Source organism: Sceloporus occidentalis, unplaced genomic scaffold (genome assembly GCF_023333645.1).
Source record: "Sceloporus occidentalis isolate IW3139 unplaced genomic scaffold, rSceOcc1.0.p SCAF_63, whole genome shotgun sequence".
Lineage (NCBI taxonomy): Eukaryota > Metazoa > Chordata > Lepidosauria > Squamata > Phrynosomatidae > Sceloporus > Sceloporus occidentalis.
Genome location: NW_028317043.1, coordinates 2,914,389 through 2,934,002, shown reverse-complemented (window position 1 = coordinate 2,934,002; position 19,614 = coordinate 2,914,389). Strand labels below are relative to the sequence as shown.

The following is a 19,614-nucleotide window of genomic DNA, read 5'->3' as shown; positions in this document are numbered from 1 at the left end:
ATATTTTAATATGATCAATGGTCTATTTCATTTTATAAGTAATTAGATGAGTTGCATTGTAAATGGCACCGCTAGATCCATGTACCAGTAACAGCAATGATTGTATGTAACTTTCCATACACTGGCTGCTCCTAGGCGCACTCGTATCACACACATACGCAACGCTAGAACACTGGAGTAGTTTGGTAACGCCGGGATGCCGTAGCTGGTAGTGTGACCGCGCATGCGCGGTTCTGCTTGTTGCCCCCCTGTCATGGCGGCCTGCGTGAGAATCCGCTCTCTGGCAAGGGTCACCAGCCGAGCTCTGAGCACCGCCGGCGGAAGACAGCAAAAAGCGTTGGCAGAGGAGGCGACAGGTGAGGCCTGGAAACAGCGTACAGATTACGGTAACCTGGTGTTATTTTATGGCCATATAGGGTTAAAAAGGGAAGTGCTGCTCCCTCTCACATCACGTGTGTGTGTTCGTCGGTGACATTTAACGCTGAACTATATCAGAGTCTTTTGTAAAAAACAAGAATTGTCACCCAATGCAAGTATTCCACTTCCGGTATCCACAATTGTATTTTTTCCTGTCTTAACACGATTATTGTGCATCTACACAATTTCATGTATAAGCAGACCTTCTGATTTGCCTTGGACTATAAGCATTATTGTGATACATTCATACCCTTAGAAGCAAGGGACACCAGGGGAGGAAGAGGGAGCTGTTGGGGTTTTGGTCCTAATCTGGCCATCTGCTCTGGCTCGGGTAGCCCAGGGTCTGCCACATCTGCTGTGTCACCCAAGATTCAGGCAGCTGTTAAGCGCTGTCTGCTGCCTACATCTCATACTTGGTGGTAGAGGAAGGACATGGGCCGGTTGGATGAGATGTGGGCTTTTACTGTTACACCCAACAAGTAATGGTTTGAGGAGACGGATGGGCCCTGTGACAAATACAAGCAGCGGATAAATGGCGTTGATATTCAGATCGTCCGTGAGGTCTTCCCTGGGATTGGTAAATTATGCAGATTAATTCCATGATGTCATGTTTGTAGAAATGTAAAGGTACTGCAGAATAACAGTATGGTTATTCTGCAATATTCCATTATGAACGTTAAATGGGAAATAAAGTCCTGAGCTGAGAGCCGTACGCTGCTATTTATTGAGCTGCTCTGTAACTATCGCCACAGTTTATCGCCGTGGAAGTGGGTGCTTTGTATGCGGCCTCTAAAGTGGCCAGTAAACTAATGGGGGAATACAAAGGTGTATTACATCATCTCAAATCGTGCATATCTTTACCTAACTGCTTTTATCAACACACCTTAACCAAGCTCATACAGCAATGTATAAGCACACGTGGCTAAACTAAGCGTCTACAGGGCTGTGATTACCTGTGATGGGTAATTATCGATGCTCTGCTTTAATAATGCAGAGCATCGATATTACTCTTTACTACCCTTAACCATCTATTCTTACTTTTCTGTTGAAATGGTATGCAGTATGTACTTTCTCTTTGAATCCTGGGCTTCTGATGTCTATATAGTATCAATACAGTAGTAGTTTTCATCTGTGGTTGGCAGAAAGATTTCTTGTTTTCATCGGTTTGTGTCTATACGGCACTATCTGCCTTCGCGTTTCTGTCACCTACAGTAGTAAATATTATTTTTTTTTCCTTTTGATTATTTTTAGATCATGAAGAGGCAAGAAAAACTTTCACAGATCTTCAAAAAGAAAGACAAGAGCAGGCGGAACACACGGTGTTAATTAGCTGCCCTCCTAATATTAACGAAAATAAATTCTTGAAGTATTTATCGCAATATGGAAATGTAGCCAGTCACTTCTTTTATGAAAGCTATGTAAGTATCAGCAAGATAAAAATTAAAATACAATTCTAAATACCCATTTAGAAAAACAGCCCTGCTTAAATGTAACGTGTATTTTGCTCATTGGTGCAAATCTGCCCATATTGTCTTAACGTAACTTTATAAGAGACACTTAGGGATTTATTCACTTTTATTTAGTTGATTTAAAATTTTTCTTTATATTCACTTAATGCATAATGAAGGGCCTGCATAATATACTGTTAAAAGTGATCTTCCAGCCATCACGATAGAGTGGTTCATCAACATAGTGTTTGTGAAAATTTAACTGGCAGTGAGTATCGAATAGTTAATGCAGGAAGAAGAAGTTCATCATCTTGTTTTTACTCACTGTGTAGGAAATAAACCCTATTAGATATATTTAATTCCATTCTATTTCGCCGTCGGTACACCTCTCTCCTTAAAGTACACGTCAGAGCAGGCATTACAACAACTGCAGTGCGCGTCTATCCCGGAATAATCCCGCTATACTTGTATATCTTCAAGCTTGCTCTTTTTGTTCCTGTTGCGCAATGTTCCAGTGATACTGATACTGGGTTTGCTTGTACGTCACGATTGATTACATCACGGAACGCATACTGCACTTTATTACAGCCTTTTATGCTGATACAGGGTAATATAGTCTGTTGTGCAGATGTGAGTATGTGTCTCTTTGTCAGTTTGGTGTTAATGTGCTAATCATAGCAGTTTCTTCCTTTTAAAGGGAGAGTTGAGGTCATCACTCCCTCACATCAGAGTTCATTATGAGGGGCCAACACTAGCAAGTTTCTCCAGTGTGCCGTGATGAGCTGGCCCTGTATAATGCTTAATTCAGTGTGGTTGGAGATGTCTCACTGGTTTAACTATAGATTATACAGGGCTGGCCAAGTTCTTCCTGCAGCAGAAGCTCACTGCTGTTGGGCCTTCAAGTGAAGGATCTGAAAAGCAACTCTCTCGCAAACACACTATATACTCTCTTAGTGAATAAACTCCATTGTATGTAATTTCCCGCGTCTTTCATGTTTTTTTTCTATTATATGGTTTTGTTTGTTGCACCTATAATCGAGTTGACAATCTTTTAAATATGTTCTTTGTATTGGTCAAGGGTACCCATGCGGTGGTAGAATTTTTGGAAAAAGAAAGCGTAGAATCATTACGCGCTGCAACCAATGTCCCACGCGCCGACGACGAATGCATTGTACCGTTCAAATCCCGACTTTTCGTTTTCAAATCAGAGCGTGCGATGGATCGTGTCCCGGTCCACTGCCTTAAGCAAGCTGCGGTTCCTGTAAATGAATTAATTCAGAAGTTATGTAAAGCTGAAAACGTGAGTGATGCACCCCCATATCTGCTGCTGAATTTTTAGTTACAGGTAAACATAGAAACATAGAAAGTGACGGCAGATAAGAACCAGTAGGCCCATCCAGTCTGCCCAACCTCTGAGTACTTTCCTTTAGTACCTGCCCTTATCCTATATCTAGCTTGGCCTTATGCCTATCCCATGCTTGCTTAAATGCCTTTACTGTATTAACATCTACCACTTCTGCTGGAAGGCTATTCCATGCGTCCACTACCCTTTCCGTAAAGTAATATTTTCTGACGTTACCATTAAACCTTTTCCCCTCTAGTTTATGGTAGATGTTTTTGTTTTTGTTGCCATTTGTTCTGTAATTCAGATTTCAGGAGAAGTAATGAATCGTCTTTGCTGTTTAAGGAAAAAGAAATACAATGAATCTTAAATCACTAAATCATTATACTGTTCTAATGTTACTAGTAGGGAAGGTACATTAAAAGGAGCAGTTTAATGGCACTGACTCCTCCTCTATGGAAAAATGCATATTATACTTATCTTTTAATATTCATTTTTCTTAAATATAAAAAAAAAAAAAAAAACACACAAAAGATGCCGCTCAGCTACAGCAGCTCTCCTCCTTCATGGTCTGACTATTCTTGCCATTGATTGGCTGCTTGAAGCACCCAATCAGTGGCAGGAAATTGCTCCTACTGAAGTCAACCGGATCACTTTCCACACATTAGCATTGGGATCTTAACAGACCCAGCTCATACCGTTCACTAAGCTAACCCTGTAGCTAACTGGAGGTGAGCAGATCACATGCAGGGGGAAATGTTCAGCTGAACACATCTCCTACCAAGGCATTTAGCTGCAGGAGCGGAAGGGGCAGATTTAAATGGAAGCATTCTGCAGAATTCCTCCATCCACGTGAAAAAGTGAAGGGACCATATGATGGCTGTGTCCCTTTAATTACAGCAAGGGCAGCCAAAAGGGAATTATGTGCCGTGTAACTTCAGTTCTGTTAATGAAAGGGACATCTTTAAACAAGAAAGGCATCATGGGAGTTGTAGTTACACAGTTGGCTTCCTCCGATCTTCTACAATTGACACGCACGTAATTTTCTAACTAATTTATGCAAAATGTAGATGCCAGTTTGATAATTTTAGGGAGTCTTGATTTGAATGCCTAGATAAAAATCATTATATGTTGCGAAATATACTGCATTTATAAATATCAGTATATGGCACTCAGTTTTACCTCTCGTTCTTAACTTGTGCTGTAGCACTCATGATCATGAACTTAATTTTTATTTCCCATTCAGGTGAATGAACAGGCACAGGCACTCATGGAGGAATACCAGCTAACAGACGAGAATATACGTCTCCGCTTCCTCGTGTCTTCACTCATAAGGCATGTAGCCGCTGCCTACTTTCCAGAAGCCACAGTAAATCCCTATGGGTCCACGGTGAATTCTTTTGGCAAACTGGGCTGTGACTTGGATCTGTTTTTAGATTTGGATACCATTGGGAAAAGCGGGACTGGAAAGGTAAGCAGCAGGCTTGCTTAACTCTTTAATGTTTTGGCTTTGCTTTTCATTGAAAGCTCATACATAACCTTGTGGCAGATCTGCTTTAAGTGTTTGATATTCTGTTGGTTCATCCCAATTTATTTTAAATTAAAGTTTGGTATATTTTGTGCTCTTTCGCCGCTCATAATGAATTCAAAGCGTGTGATGTACGTCACCTTAAGAGTTATTTGCCTTTCAGGTTTCATGTCATCCGTTCAGGTCTAGTAAGTGACTAATGTGTTTAGATGTAATGTAGCAACTTCCGTTTGAAAGAATAAAGCTTCCTTAAAGTGTGTTGTGTTAAGGATGTTAAGTGTTCTAATGCCAATGTGCTAGGTACGCTATCCAGCACACAAGGGATTTATTGCTAATCTCTTATAATCATCAACACAGACAATCAGGTTCTTCATCACATGGTAACTGAGACACTTCCTCTGTATTTTGTTTAGCATTTTTTTTCTGAAACATGTACATTAACGTATGCTTTTTGCGTTCACCAATCCTACTGAGGATTGCAGTTATACGATTCCAGACTTGTATACATAAGTGCTGCCTACTGTTGGCATATAATGTTTTATGGTTGAAAGGATAGTGAAGCTGTAAGACACAATTCACTGTAGTTTTCAAAACTTAAAGAACAGATTTTTTTGTGTAATTCATCCTTTCTGTACTTGATGAACCTGCACAAATTTCACATCTTCTTGGCTCAGGTTTTAAGGACTTACCGATACGTCCTAAGGCAACTGAATGGGTCAAGTCTTCAGGGTATCTGTGAGGTCCGTGTTTTCCTGCCCGATATACAACATAAACACAAGGCTTCTATCAAATTGCCTTGTGGTCTTAATCACCCAGTCTATGAGGAAAAGGGACCTTCTTAACATAAGCAGGACATAATTAGCACAACCGTAAAGAATCTGTTCTCTGTGATGTTTGGGTTTGTAATGGAACCAAAATATCAGAGCTACCTGCAATGGCACCCTACAAGTCTATGCATACAAAAGCCACCCCCCAAGAGACTTCCCCTTAAACCCCAAAGGTAAATTAATAAGGCAGTTACCCGTCGTATATCATGAAGACCGATAGGGGAGGTTGTCTTTCACTTTTTACTTTACAATAGCAATGACATCAAAACAGGAACTGCAATTACTTTATGGTACTCTTCTATCATGGAAGCGCCATGTAACATTATAATAGAAAAATAACATTGTAATAATAAAATAACATTTTGATAAAAACTTTTATAATTTTCTTTTCTATTGTTGTGCTTCAGTCAGCAGGACCTTTTACCTCGGAGTATTTGATGAAGCGCGTTCCGTCTGGGAGAGTAATGACGCAGAGGATCCTCTCTGTCATCGGAGAATGTGTAGACAATTTTGGCCCAGGATGTACGGGGGTTCAGAAAATATTAAACGCACGTTGTCCTTTAGTGCGGTTTACGCATCAGCCTGCGGGACTTCAATGTGATCTCACAGCAGACAACAGGTAACGCAAACTAGTCGGTCGTGATCTCATTCCTCTGTCGATAATGTAGCAAATCGTTTTGACATTGTTTGTATTTTTGACGCATTCCACATAGTTTTTTTGCACTGCTCATTGGTGCAAATGAATGTCACCAATATATTATATTTACAAATGATTAAATGAAATACAAATAAGCTTTTTCTGCGGTTGAAAATGTATATGTTGGTGTTCTGAGCAGACATTGGAGAATACGGGGGCTAAATCGCTCTTTACATTGTGACCAGGGCGTGAGATGCAAAGGGATCTTTACTAGGTATTTAGCTGGTCCCTAAAGTTAGGATTTAGTTTACGAATGCTTTAAAGCAGATTAGCTTTTTTTATTGTATTTTTGTGTTGGGGTTTTTATAAGACATAATAAGTTTTGTTGTATGAAATATTTTGCTTGAATAGATTGGAGATATTTCTTTATGTGTGAATATTCAGTTGAATTGTTTGGGCAAGTCATAGAATAATGGCGTATTTGTTACTGCAATTCATACTCCATCAGCGATAGAGCTGCCAATTACTTTAACCCACAGACTTATCTTGCATTGTTTTTCTTTTTACCTTAGAATTGCCTTGAGAAGTTCCGAGCTGCTTTACTTATATGGCCGTTGCGACCACAGAGTTAGACCTCTAGTCTTCACATTACGATGCTGGGCTCGTGTCCATGGAGTAACAAGTGCCATTCCAGGGGCATGGATAACAAATTTCTCTCTTACCACCATGATCTTATTTTTCCTCCAGAAAAGGCGTCCCCCCATTATACCAACACTGGACCAACTAAAAAACCTTTCAGGCAAGTGAAAACTTCAAAATTTCACCTAGAATCTCCCCAAAACAAAGCACAGTAAGGTGCTAAGAGATATTCTATTGCTTGCCCTGATGATTAGAGGGGCGGGGGGGGCATGATGACTCCAGCCTGATGTCAGACTTTTGCCCTGCTTTCCCCCCCTTAACTGGGTCTTTGCACATTTCCTTAACTATGGACTTGAGAACCTGCATCATCAGGGGCAAATCAGCTCTTTTACCTATGTTTTGTCAGATTTTGTCCTTCATACAGGGAACTAAACACTATGGCTTGCTATAGGAGCCAAGCTATTGGATTGCAGTGCCTAGGGACCAATGGTGTAATGCTACGTCCCCGTAGAACCATCCCTTAAGTCATATAGATGTAGTAATACATCCTAAAGTCTTCTGCATCAGAAGGGGGATCGGCAGTCGATTGACATCCTAATCTCATCACTTTTACCTGCAAACAGCTGTGATGTCTGGTAGCTGATAAAAGTACTTTAGGATCACTTTGTAACAACGTAAGCAGCTGAATGGTTGAACTGGCAGTGCTGGCATCCCTGGTATTGTGTTTTGCTACTATGCCAGTACTGACACACGCAGGAAAGATCTCTCGTGTTGACAAAAACCATACAAATGCAACAGATATAAATAATAAACAGAAATGAAAACCAGGTGAAATAAGTTTATCAGACATAATTAATTCAAAGTGAAGTATGGAAGTGAAAATAATGTAATTAAAGCGTAACGACACACTAAACGTAAAGATATATACCGTATTGGCTCGGATATAGGCCACACTTTTCCCCCACTTTAAGTCTTTAAAGTGGGGGTGCGGCCTATATTCGGGGTCTAGCGCCCGACGCCCGGGACATGCAGTCCCGGGCGCCGGGCAGGCAGCGGGGTTAGGATACAGATCCCCCGCAGCGGTGCAGGGGACCTGCATCCTACTCCCCGATACGCTCAGACAGCCTCCCCTGCCAGCACTTCCCAAGGGGGGGGTACCGGCACGGGAGGTTGTCTAAGCGCATCGTGCGGTTGTCTAACCGCACGATGCGTTTTACCTCTGGCCCCCCGCCTGACTTACCGGAGCAGACTTGCGGGGCCGGCGGGGGACATCTACGCAATACGCGTATACAACTTCCGGTGCCGGCACATCCGGCACCGGAAGTTGTATACGCGTATTGCGTAGATGTCCCCCGCCGGCCTCGCAAGACACCCGGGAGTCAGCTCCGGTAAGTCAGTCGGGGGGCAGAGGAGGACAGTGGCAGCATATCTCGGGGAGGGAGGAGGACAGTGGCAGCATATCTCGGGGGGGGGCAGAGTGGCAGTATGTTTTTTGGTGCTTTTTTAAAGAAAAAAACTTTTTCTTTAAAAAAGCACCAAACTTTTAGGGTGCGGCCTATATACGGGGGCGGCCTATATCCGAGCCAATACGGTATATATATATTTATCTCTCATCATCTCCCATTGCTGAAGTGGTAGAATTGCCTTTAAATCACCTAGATTATCTGCTTTTTAAAAACCTATCCTTTTGTAGTGTGTGTGTGTGTGTGTGTGTGTGTGTGTGTGTGTGTGTGTGTGTGTATATAATGTCTAGTGTGTGCGTGAGATCCATATTTTATAAGCGTAACTGGCTTCCTAATTTTCCATTTAATTTATTTGGTTGTTATGGAAATGTGATAATGGTTGCATTAATTAATACATTACAGGTTTAGACGTCCAGGTTCCATGGTTTAGATTCTAGTCTACCATATTTAAAAAAAATAATGTTTTTTGTTTATTTTAGGTAAAGAAGACAAGCATATTGTTGATGGTCATGATTGTACATTTGTCAGCAATCTTAACAAGATCAAACCATCTGAAAACTCAGAATCTGTAGGCAAGTACTTGATTTGTAAAAGTCTACTTTTTATTGTTTTATTGCAAGACTAAACCTAATGAATTACTTTATTTTTTCTTAGATTTACTGCTCAGCGAATTCTTTGAATTTTATGGAAACTTCGATTTTACTAAGAATTGCATCAATATCCGAAAGGTAAAATCTGTACTTCTTTTCTCTTCCCATGTAGTCATGTCTCACGAACCTTTTGATTAAATTTATTACATTGTGCCACTGAGAGGCTGATCTGTGTTTCAGTGTTAGCACAGGAGTTTTTTTCCAGGTGAAAGGCTATAGTACTATGAGAACCTATCACTTTCTTGAATTCTCATTACTGTAGACAATGCACCCACAGGTAGGCTGTGTGTATTCTTCCCCAAGTGCATCTTAAAATTGGTGCCACTTACTTTAATCCTGAATCCATGCCCCCTTTTTTTTTTTTTTTTTTTTTTAGGATGCTCAAAACTGGAATAGCTATCTAAAAATACATTATGCTCCCAGGGAGGTTAAGATATTTATTCCAATTTATTTAAGCATGTGCACCTTAATGAAGTCTATTCAGAATAAAACCTTTAAACTCGGTGACGTTGTGTGTATCGTGAAGGGCCAGCTTTGATGATGTCTTGCAGGATTGGCATAACTATCCCTGCTTAGTTGAATTAATGTGATGTAATTCATGAACTACTCTTAACTTAGTGGGTTCGTCCTGCAAGGATGGAGATTGCTACAAAGTTTGGACCTTGACAATGCATAGTGTAGGTTGTAATGCTTCATGATTCTCATTCATCAACTTGCCCATAAACCCAAAAATATTCCAGGGTCAGCTGGATGTAAATCCTATATTCTCTTAATTTGTCTGCAGGGAAAGGAACAAAACAAGCCTGATTCTTCGCCTTTATACATCCAGAATCCGTTTGAACAGACACTAAACATAAGCAAGAACGTTAACCAAACCCAGTTGGAAAGGTTTGTCGCTATAACACGAGAAAGTGTCTGGATTTCACAAGAACAATTGAACCGTCCTTCGGAAAGAGACAATCATCCTTGGGGTTTGGCTGCGTTGCTGCTGCCTTCACTGTCTCAGGGCATTGGGAAGGGAAAGAGGAAACGGAAGAAAGGCATGGCGAGCGACAGAGTCAAAAGTCTTCTGGAGTCTTTGAAGACTGATGGGAAAGCTAGGTAGCTGCCTGTAAGGAAATCCGATGGTACACTAAACTCTGAGATGTTGATTTATTATGATGACTCTGCCCAAACTTCAGATGTCCAACTGTCCAAATGAACCTGAAGTCTTCAAAAACACTTTTTTTGTAAACAGACGTGGTGTTGAATTAGTGTGTATAAAATAATTAATGACTCCTTTCATATGTAACTCATTTTTATATTGGGACCCAACAAAATGTTGGACAAATCTAATAAAATTGTTGGGTTATTGTTCAGAAGTACGTGTGTTAAAAATGCATAAGCCTTCTATCCACATGGTTGAAATTTGTGGCATCCTTGCTGGTAGAATTAGTATAGAAGTGCCTTCCTTGTCCATATTTGATGGCGCTATATAAAACAATAAATAATAATATAGAATTTTCTCCGCATGACATGAATTTGACATCGGATAAGAACCATTCAGCCCATTTAGTCTGCAGTTTTTCCTCAGCAGTTTGATAAACTGACCCAAACAACAAATCAGACTTGTTTTGGGTCATCATCCAAACATGACACCTATGAACATGGGGCTTCTGTGTGCTGGCGTGTTTAGGCAGTCAGCATATACTATATGACATCCACGGTGATGTAGCAATGTATGGAAATCAGTGGTGAAATTACCATAGTAACTTTTTTTACCGTTTTCCCGGAAACACTGATTTTTAGAGTTTGTGTGTAATGTGTACAAAGAATGGCACAAACACGTACACATGTTTGAACCTTCAATGTTTTTCTTCGTAATGAATAACTCTGTTAATTTAGCTAATTGTTTTGGATGTGTATCCCCTCTCCCCGCTCCAAAAAAAATATTGCTGTTTTTTTTTAGGCATTGAATTTCTTCTTTAATTTTTAATGCGTTAATACAAATCATGCGGTGTCTTTTTCAAGGCCATGTTTTTTTTCCGCTGGCTTTCTTCTGTCCGATCTCATATAACAGCTTTGCATTTTTAAACGCCAATCAGGCATTCCCTTCCGCGTTGCGTCACTGCTGACATCACCCAGAAGGTCATCGGAGGACAGGATATCCCCTGCAGGGTCTGACCACACTCTGCAGCGATATCCAATCCAATGAGGCACAGACACTGTATAGAGATTGGTGCAGGGGATTGCAGGGAGGGGAGTAAGAAACCATGTTTCTCACCCTCCTCCCATGCTGAAAAATTAAACAGAGAAAAAAAAATGGTTAGTGATTTAAACAGTGAGCTAAGTGATGTAATTGTGGCATTAATAACATGTTCACGAGGTCCCTAAGAGGACCTCTAACCATTTAAAAAAAATATATATATGTATAAAAAAATATATAAAAAAGATACCAATACCTTACATTGCCCTAACACAACATCTACCCAGTATACCCCCCCTGCCTCCGTTCACAACCCCCAAACTTGTTAAGCCATAAGCATAAAAATTCTACGAATAATGTACACCTTATAGTATTTTCCCTATAAGTGCTGGGAAAGTATGGAAAATCTATATAAATTAGGACACCTGAATTGATATGCTTGGGGGGGGGATTTTCCATCACTTTACCTAATTTTGTAAGGGAAAATGTATACAAAAATTAGGTGTAAGAGAATAATTGCCGACAAAGCACAAAAATGGCAAAATTGCTCCGGGATTTGAGGTACCAAAAACCCCTGGGATTGAAGGGGTTAAGGAACTTGGAAGGTAGGTTGTTCCAAACATCTTGGAGAACTAACCACAGTTCTAGTGTGGAGCCTCAGGCAAATAAAAGGAAATGAAAACAAGAAATGCATTTTTCTCAATCATCATTTTTATTAAATATGAAAAAATAGTTTACATGTGAATTAATATTTACTAGTAAAACTTTTTTCCTATAGGGTAGTCTTATATTCAGGCTTTTTCATTTTTTTTCTAAATTAATATTCATATTTCGGGGGGTCGTCTTATAATCGAGCAACTATGGTAGTTAATGACTGTGGCTGTATGTTCCCTTGCATTGCATTATGTTAAATGATAAAATGATAAACTATTAACATGTCTGTTATTAAAAAGATTCTTACTTTACAGCACCTTTTCTCAGCTGCATAAAAGTTTTGCTTTTTAGCTGTAATGAACATTTTTATCAGCAGGGGGTGCTAGAACACTGCAATAATATTTACAGAACTGTTACTATAATCCACTGTTTCAGAAATTCTAAGTTTCTTCTGAAAAAAATACATGATATGCAGACAAAAAAATAGATTTTTAATACCATATTCTTATAGGTATTTAGAGAAAAAAAATCAGTTGCCTTTTCTTTATTAGTTTTCAGTAAAAAATAATCTTTTTTACTTTAGTAGCTTATTTATATAGCATCAACAATACTTTTCAATGTGAGATATACATAACAATGACATATTTAAGAAAGAGAGAAAGTAAATATAGTGCTTGGGTTTCCAAAAGCTACTATATATTTCTGTTCTGTATGATTTGTCTTCTGAAACAGAATGTATAATGCTGAGGGATTATTACTTTTGTTGGATAATGGTTGCGGTGCCATCCTGAGCTAATGTGTTTGGCTCGATCAGCATGATGAGAGTTACAATCCAAGGAGCATTGCACAAGTTAGCTACCATTGAATCCATTTTAACAAATAGGTTACGTAGATACAAAACGAAGGTTTGGGTTTTGTTCAGACCCCGTGTGCGCATGTACAGAAACTATTCCCATCGATTTTCAATAGGAACACTTTCCCGTCACTGGTTGGCTGCTCCAAGCTCTAGTGCTGTAGCTTCTCCTTAAGGCAAGTAATATTTTTCTTAGGTTGAATGAATGCGTATGAAGTTACTTACAAAGTACATTCAGATGTGAAATAGGAGCGTCCTCTGAAACTTAAATATTTAACATTTTTGCACATCAGGAGTAGTTTTGACAATTCAACAATCTAATTAAAATTCACCATAATCAGACTGTGCAGATGGAACCGTTTAGTTTTTGAACCAAATATAGTTTCAGAAATGGGCAGATCAAAGCTACTGCACCAAAAAAGCATTAGGAGGGGAAGTTTTTTGTTTTTAAAGTAAACAGTCCAGTGCAAAGACTTCATATTATTGTAAGAGGCAGCGGCTAAACTCTGCAAAAAGGGTGTCAGGGTCAGTGCAATGGGAAGTGATTTTCTTTTTTTTTTCTCTCTACAGTAAGAGATATTTCAACTGAATGTTTCAAAGGAAGAACACATGAAATTTTACTATATATTGCCAGATAACGTGGCGGCCATCCACGTCACTTGACAGAGGAACAAAGAATTTCATGGCAGATACATCCCATTCGACCCATTACTTTCCCCATTGTTTCTTCTGTAAAGACAAATGCCAATCCCATGAATGTTTTCATTCCCTCACCCTATTAACTTCTATCACTTCTGATGGAATGCTATTCCATTTATCTACTACCCTCTCAGTAAAGTATTACTTCCTCACATTACATCTTACAATATCCCCCGGATATAAATATACACACAGTCTATATATTCCAGTAATCACAACGTGCGTACACTCCCCAGATAATCTCACCCCGTAAATACATTCCATACATCTCAAGCATTCCTCTCGCTTTCTGCGTCCTCAATATTTCTCCGCTGTATGAAATCCTTTTGTGGAAATCCTTAAAGGGAAACTGCTGCCATGACTAAACCTAAATCAGATGATTTATTATTTAAAATGTTATATTGCATTTTCAATCAGTATAAATGTCTTTTTGGAAAGAGTTTTTTGCGTTCTATTATCAATGTCCTGTCTGCACCAAAGTTTCCTACTCTTTATAGTCTTAGGCTGCAGAACCATACCTGGGAGCTCTCCAGCTCTTGCTCTGAGATGCTGGGTGAAGTGCCCCTTCTCTGGCCCCACTTCCTGCCTATTTACCCTCCTACCCCTTCCAAGTATTGTGTGTTTTGGGACTATGTAAAGAGTCAATGTAAGAAGGAGGAGGAACAGTGCAAGCTACACGGATAATGAGAGAGGGAGCGCATGTGTGTTTGTATGAGTGTGTAAGTGTATGTATGTGTAAGTGTATGCTTTTAGAGTGAACCAATGTATATGTATGCTTGTATTTATGTCTAAGTATGTGCATATATATTTAAGTGTATGGTGTTAGTAGGTTTTTGTACACATGTATGTATGTGTAAGCGAATAGTCTTAAATTGAGTGTGTGCGTGCATGTACGTGTAAGTGTATGATGTTAGTGTCTATATATGTGTGTATATGTATGTTTAGGAGTATGGTGTTACAGTGAGTGAAAGTGTGGCGTTAGCATGAATGTGTGTTAACATATAGTGTTAGAGTGCTTGTGTATTTTAGTGTATGGTGTTGGTGTGAGTTTGTGTGTCAGTGTATAATGTCTGTCATGTTACAGAGCAGGATAAATTCCCTACTTCCATAATTTCCATTAATTTCCAAAAAAATATAGGAAGCAATTATTTGTTAAGCAAAGAAGTTGAGTGATATATGGAGCTAAACCCATAGAAAATCCGTGGTGGGAGCTGAAGGTTTGAGTTGCCAAACGTCGGCCTCAAAACCTTTATGACTTGGCGAGGATCTGAGTGGGACAAAATCCCTGAGATGTGTACAACCCTGGTGTCCAACTTCAAGAAACGTCTGACCTCTGACTGCCAACGAGGGTTTTGCCACCAAGTACTAAGTCATGTTTTGCAAAGGGGTCAAATCAATTTATAACTTATTTGAAATGCGTTATTCTGGATTTTTTTGTTGTTATTCTGTATCTCAAACTTACAAAAAAAGCAGGGGATCCTTCACTGTACAAAAAAACCCCATTCATTTGTGTCATACAAAAAAGTGGTGCTCATTGGTTTGATATCTATGGTCTGTGCTCTTCCAAAGAGTAATTGGCCACTTTGCCCTCCATTATCCCAAATGTGCAGGGATATTTTTGTTATTATTAAAGCATAGTATGGGAATATGGGGGGTTGTGAATGATCTCTTGTCTTCCTTAGGGACTCCCCTTAGCTTTTCATGCTTTTTTTTATTTAATAATTTATTTTTAAAAACGTTTTCTTTTATGTATTGCTGTGGACAGGGTTGCTGACTGACAAATCACTTAATTTCCCTCTGAGGATGCAAGGTGAAACTTATGAGTTAGAACTTTGTTCCAACTCCCAAGAGTAAGCCGGTTCATGAATGTGTGAATTGTTAGCTTTTTTTCCAAACTGGATTAAGTCAACTCTCCTGCAGCTTAATGTATGCAAATTGAATGTCAATTTCTGCAACTGCTAATGCAAGGGGACAATAGTAAATTTGCGAGTTCGATTTTAGTTCGTCTTCTGCAAATTTGCTGTTCCAAACTTTTTTTTGCCAACTTGCTTACGTTTAATTAATAATTTAGTTTAAACTTTGCAGCATGATGTCCCCTTTCTTTCATTAAGATCTCTATGGATCTAGTGTCTCTCAACACAGATTATCCTAGCTGTTACTCTTCCGATTTTTTTTAATTAAACAAAATTGGATTATTTGGCATTAAAAACCTGTAGTTTATGTCTCTGTCCCCATACTGCATATATAAGCAGCAGTCGGGATGAGGTAGTATAACTCAACATACAGAAACACTGCTTGAGGAACTGTGTGATGTTCTCTTTGTCGCGCTCTACGCTGTAACAGTATTTTCATTAATTAATATTGTAATCAGCTTTTAAAAACAAACTATCCCCTAAGTAAAGCTCAATCTATTAAAGCCTTACATCTTCAAAATAACTTTTATAAAACACACCGCATGAAGTTAATATGTGTATTATTTTGCATACTATTCCGAAAGTTTATAAATTTTTTCTTGCATACGTTGCAATAGTTTTCCAGATTTTTCCCGGATTTTAAATAAAAAAAACCCACAAAAATAATGAATTACCAGGCCTCTTGATACATTGCATCTGCAACTAAAGAAAGAGCTATTTTAAGTCTTGTACTTTGAGGTGTCTGTAGCAATCACTTATTATGCAAGTGGAACAGAGCTCCAACAGCTTGGAAGTTCAACAATATCTGCAAACTTAAATCAAGTGTTGAAGACCTACAACTTGCATGAAACATCTGCTATTTTATCATGTCAAGTTATTGGGTTATATCAAGGTCAATATTTAAATGGTGAATGGCTTTTGTAAAATGTAACCAGATGTTTTTGAGATATCTGTCTGGAGTTGATCCCTCTGGGAACTGAAGAAGATAGATTTTCCTTCATAAACATTTCCTAGTTGCGCATAATTATAATTTCTTTTGTTTCCATGAATTATCAGGTGTTGTGCTTTTTCCATCACATGCGGCAAACTGGGAATTAAAAGGCTCCCTAAAATAGATGAAGTCTTGTGTTTACAGCTAACGTGCTGTATGAATTCTGTTTCATAATTGGGAATCAGTATACTTACATTGTTTTATCGTGTCCATAAAGTCATACAGAAATCATTTCTAAAGTAGATATTGATTATTTGATGAGCCTGTGCTGCAGTATGTGCTGCTTTGATTTGTTTTATTGTCTATAAATATATGTTGTCTGTCTTGACCATTGACAAGCCTTATTGACTATGAATATTTTCTACCTGTCCCGACTCTTGTCATGTTTCCTGATCATGTACTGCCTGCCCTCACCTTCATCCTTTGCTTCATATCATGGCGTTGCCTGTCTTGACCCTTGCCCTTTCTGTTTTATAATCTTAAGCTTCCTTCCATGACCGTTGGTCTTTCTGCGTAATAATCTTGTGCTGTCTGTCTTGAACTTTGTTGTGTTTTGTCATTTTATAACTATGTGATGGATGTCTTGGATTTCCTTATCATTTTTAAATCTGTCGTAAACTGTACTGCCTGTCTTGACCTTTGCTTGTCAGATAGTTGGGCTCCTGCCTAGACCCTTGCTTGTACTATCATGTACCCCTTGTAATGTCTAGACTCCTGGCTTACTTATTGCACCCCTTGAGATAAGTATTCCTGTCAGGGGCAGGCACTTCAAGGCTTTGTAGCAGTCATATGACTAAATCGTCTTGGATGCTAGTGTCCATCTATGGACACCTTGCCTATCCCTGGTTCCTGTGAATCTTCTAAGGTCTATTAACTCATAACCATGAGGGGGATGGCCATCTGGTGAAGAACATCACCCAGGTATTCAGGGATCTCTTGCCAATTCCATTTAACCTGGATTGATACAGCTGTGGGGACATCATTTCAGTTTTGTTCTAAAGTTCCCCATCTTGGGTTTTGCTGAAGGTCGTGGAAGCGTTTCTATTTTCTAGGAAGTATCATATCACGTCAAAAGAGCAGAAGGCTGTTTCTGCACTTTAAAGGAATACTCCAGCCATTTTCCTGTTGTCCCTATTGCAAATGCATGGAGGTGGGTTTGCAAAATCCAACTTTCTGGGAACAATTTGAGGTGACATCCAATGCCTGATCCTCCAATCAGGGGAGATGATATCCCTGAATGTACCACCCTATTGCCCTGAGTTCACCTAAGGGCAAAATAATGGCATTTTCAGTGATGCCCCCCCTCAATTGGAGGATTGGGGTGAGACCATAGAGACCCTGCTGCCAGGATGTCAATAAACTGAAAAGGCAAGTCCATATTTTTCAAAAAATGGGCTCCCAGTTTGATAGCGATTTATTCGTTCTACCTGGGATTTATTTCCCCATTGGAGCTAAAGCAGTGAATGTTGGCGATCAATCAATCTTATTGTGCAATTTAAATAGTGGACAGAAAATAGTTTTTTGCTTCTACTATTTACATAATCTGTTAGTCTTGGCTAATAAATAATCTTAGAAACCATTCATATTCTAATAACTCTTTTTTTTACTCTACATTCCAAGGTGTTCCAAGAATGAAACATAATTATATTATTAACATGTTTTGGTTTAAGTAGTATGACGAGTTAGTCTTGTAACTATACATTGAGTATTTGCTCTTGAAAGTGTTATAGTCAAAATAAATGTGAAATATAAATCACATTCACAGGTGCACCCAATAACCCAAATTCCACAAACTTGGAATAATATTCTCTCCTTTCTATTTACAGTGTCTGGTTTGGTTTGGAATTCCAATCATACTTTCTTCTTATTACGGAACACTGGGCTGTGTTATCTCTCTTCCCTGGAATTTTCCTCACTTAGTTGGAAAGCTTGTGGGTTTGGGTGTGTAGATGTTGGTGCAATCTTAATAAAAATCTGTCTCAGCACTTTTTAGCTATGCAGATTACAAAATAGTGCTAATATCAGGGTACCAAGTCCTAATACTAGTATTCTATTATTGCATCTCTGTGGGGTTTGTGCTGCTAAAGAGAGATTATCAGTCCTTGCTACTTTTCACAAAATCATTATGATTGTCTAAGGCAGGGGTGGCCAAATTTGGTTAAAGTAAGATCCACATATGATAGTCTTTAGATGTTTGAGAGCCGCCAGACATGCATATTGTGTTACAAAATTTATAATATTCTTCATTCATATGTAGTTTACAGACTTGTGCATTCAGATTCGTATGAATTGCAAATTTACCAACATTTGCTGATTCGTACAAATTACCTGAAAGGAGACCAAACCCCACGTTAAATGGCAAAAATTAAGCAAAAAGCTCAAGAGTTTCATCTGAAATCCTTGGGTTCTTTCACTCCCACTGTCTCACAGTCTCTGTATGTCCTCCTACCTTCTCTGCCAACACTTCCGCTTCCGTGTCTCGTATCTTCTTCTTTTCTCTCTTCTTTCTTTGTCCGCATCTCCGCAGACATGACCTCCAGGGGAACTTCCGCCAAAATGTTGATGCTCCCAGTGACATCCTCTCCCCTGATTGGAGTATCAGGGGAGAGGACATCACTGGAAGCTTTATAATTTTTCCTTAAGATAACCTTGTGTGAACTTCTGCCAAAGAGGATGTCACCAGATGCTTTGTCATTTTCGCTACCTTTGCAGGAAGGTTATGTACGCAGAGATGCGGCTGGAGAAAGATAGAAGAAAGGTGAAAGTGAGTGAAGAGAAGTTAGAGAAGAGATTAAAAAAGAACAAGAGGAGGACCTGCGAGGTGCAAAAGCGTAAGTGGTCAGCAGAGAAGGTAGGGAGCATTCAAAGAGTGTGAGAGAATGGGAGTGAAAGAGCCCATGGATTTCAGAAAACATTTTTTGCTTTGTTTTTGTCTGTTTCATTTGGGGTATGGACTTGTTTTCAGAGATTCATACGAATTCATGGCAAAATCTGCAAATTTGGTTAACTTTGCAATTAATTCATACAAATCTAAATGCAAGTCTAGTGCTGGGGTAAGTTCTTTGTGTGCAATCTGGATGCTTGGCAAGTCCCGTGTGCGTAATTTGGATGCCAGGGCTGGGCTTTAGGGTTCATGACCTATGATCTATCCCTGTAATTTAGGGTTTACGTGCATTATGTGTTGTTTATTTGATCTATACCTGAATTACATGGGGGAGGAAAAGACAGGTGTGGCACAGTGAAAGAGGGGACAAAGGGACTCGTACAGGACACCTAAACACCTAAGGCTAGCCTTTATGTTTTAGTTGCTATACATTATTATTATTATTATTATTATTAAGGATTTCCCCATTTATGCTATTCTACCT

At 39.2% G+C, this 19,614-nt stretch overlaps 2 protein-coding genes across 2 annotated transcripts in view; both read left to right on the top strand.

Moving 5' to 3' along the window:
* The first annotated feature begins 253 nt into the window (after positions 1-253).
* On the top strand, positions 254-10,056 carry LOC149287189 (poly(A) RNA polymerase, mitochondrial-like). Its single transcript, XM_089493183.1, has 9 exons — positions 254-356; positions 1,669-1,835; positions 2,944-3,165; positions 4,454-4,678; positions 5,970-6,181; positions 6,772-6,998; positions 8,781-8,873; positions 8,956-9,029; positions 9,736-10,056. The coding sequence occupies exons 1-9, from the start codon at positions 254-256 to the stop codon at positions 10,054-10,056; spliced, it is 1,644 nt and encodes a 547-aa protein (XP_089349309.1).
* An 8,921-nt stretch (positions 10,057-18,977) lies between these two features.
* Positions 18,978-19,614, top strand: part of LOC149287188 (junctional cadherin 5-associated protein-like) — a 48,552-nt gene continuing 47,915 nt past the window's right edge. Inside the window, exon 1 of the mRNA XM_089493182.1 lies at positions 18,978-19,077. Coding sequence (XP_089349308.1) covers positions 18,978-19,077 — 100 coding nt within the window. The remainder of the gene's footprint in view (positions 19,078-19,614) is intronic.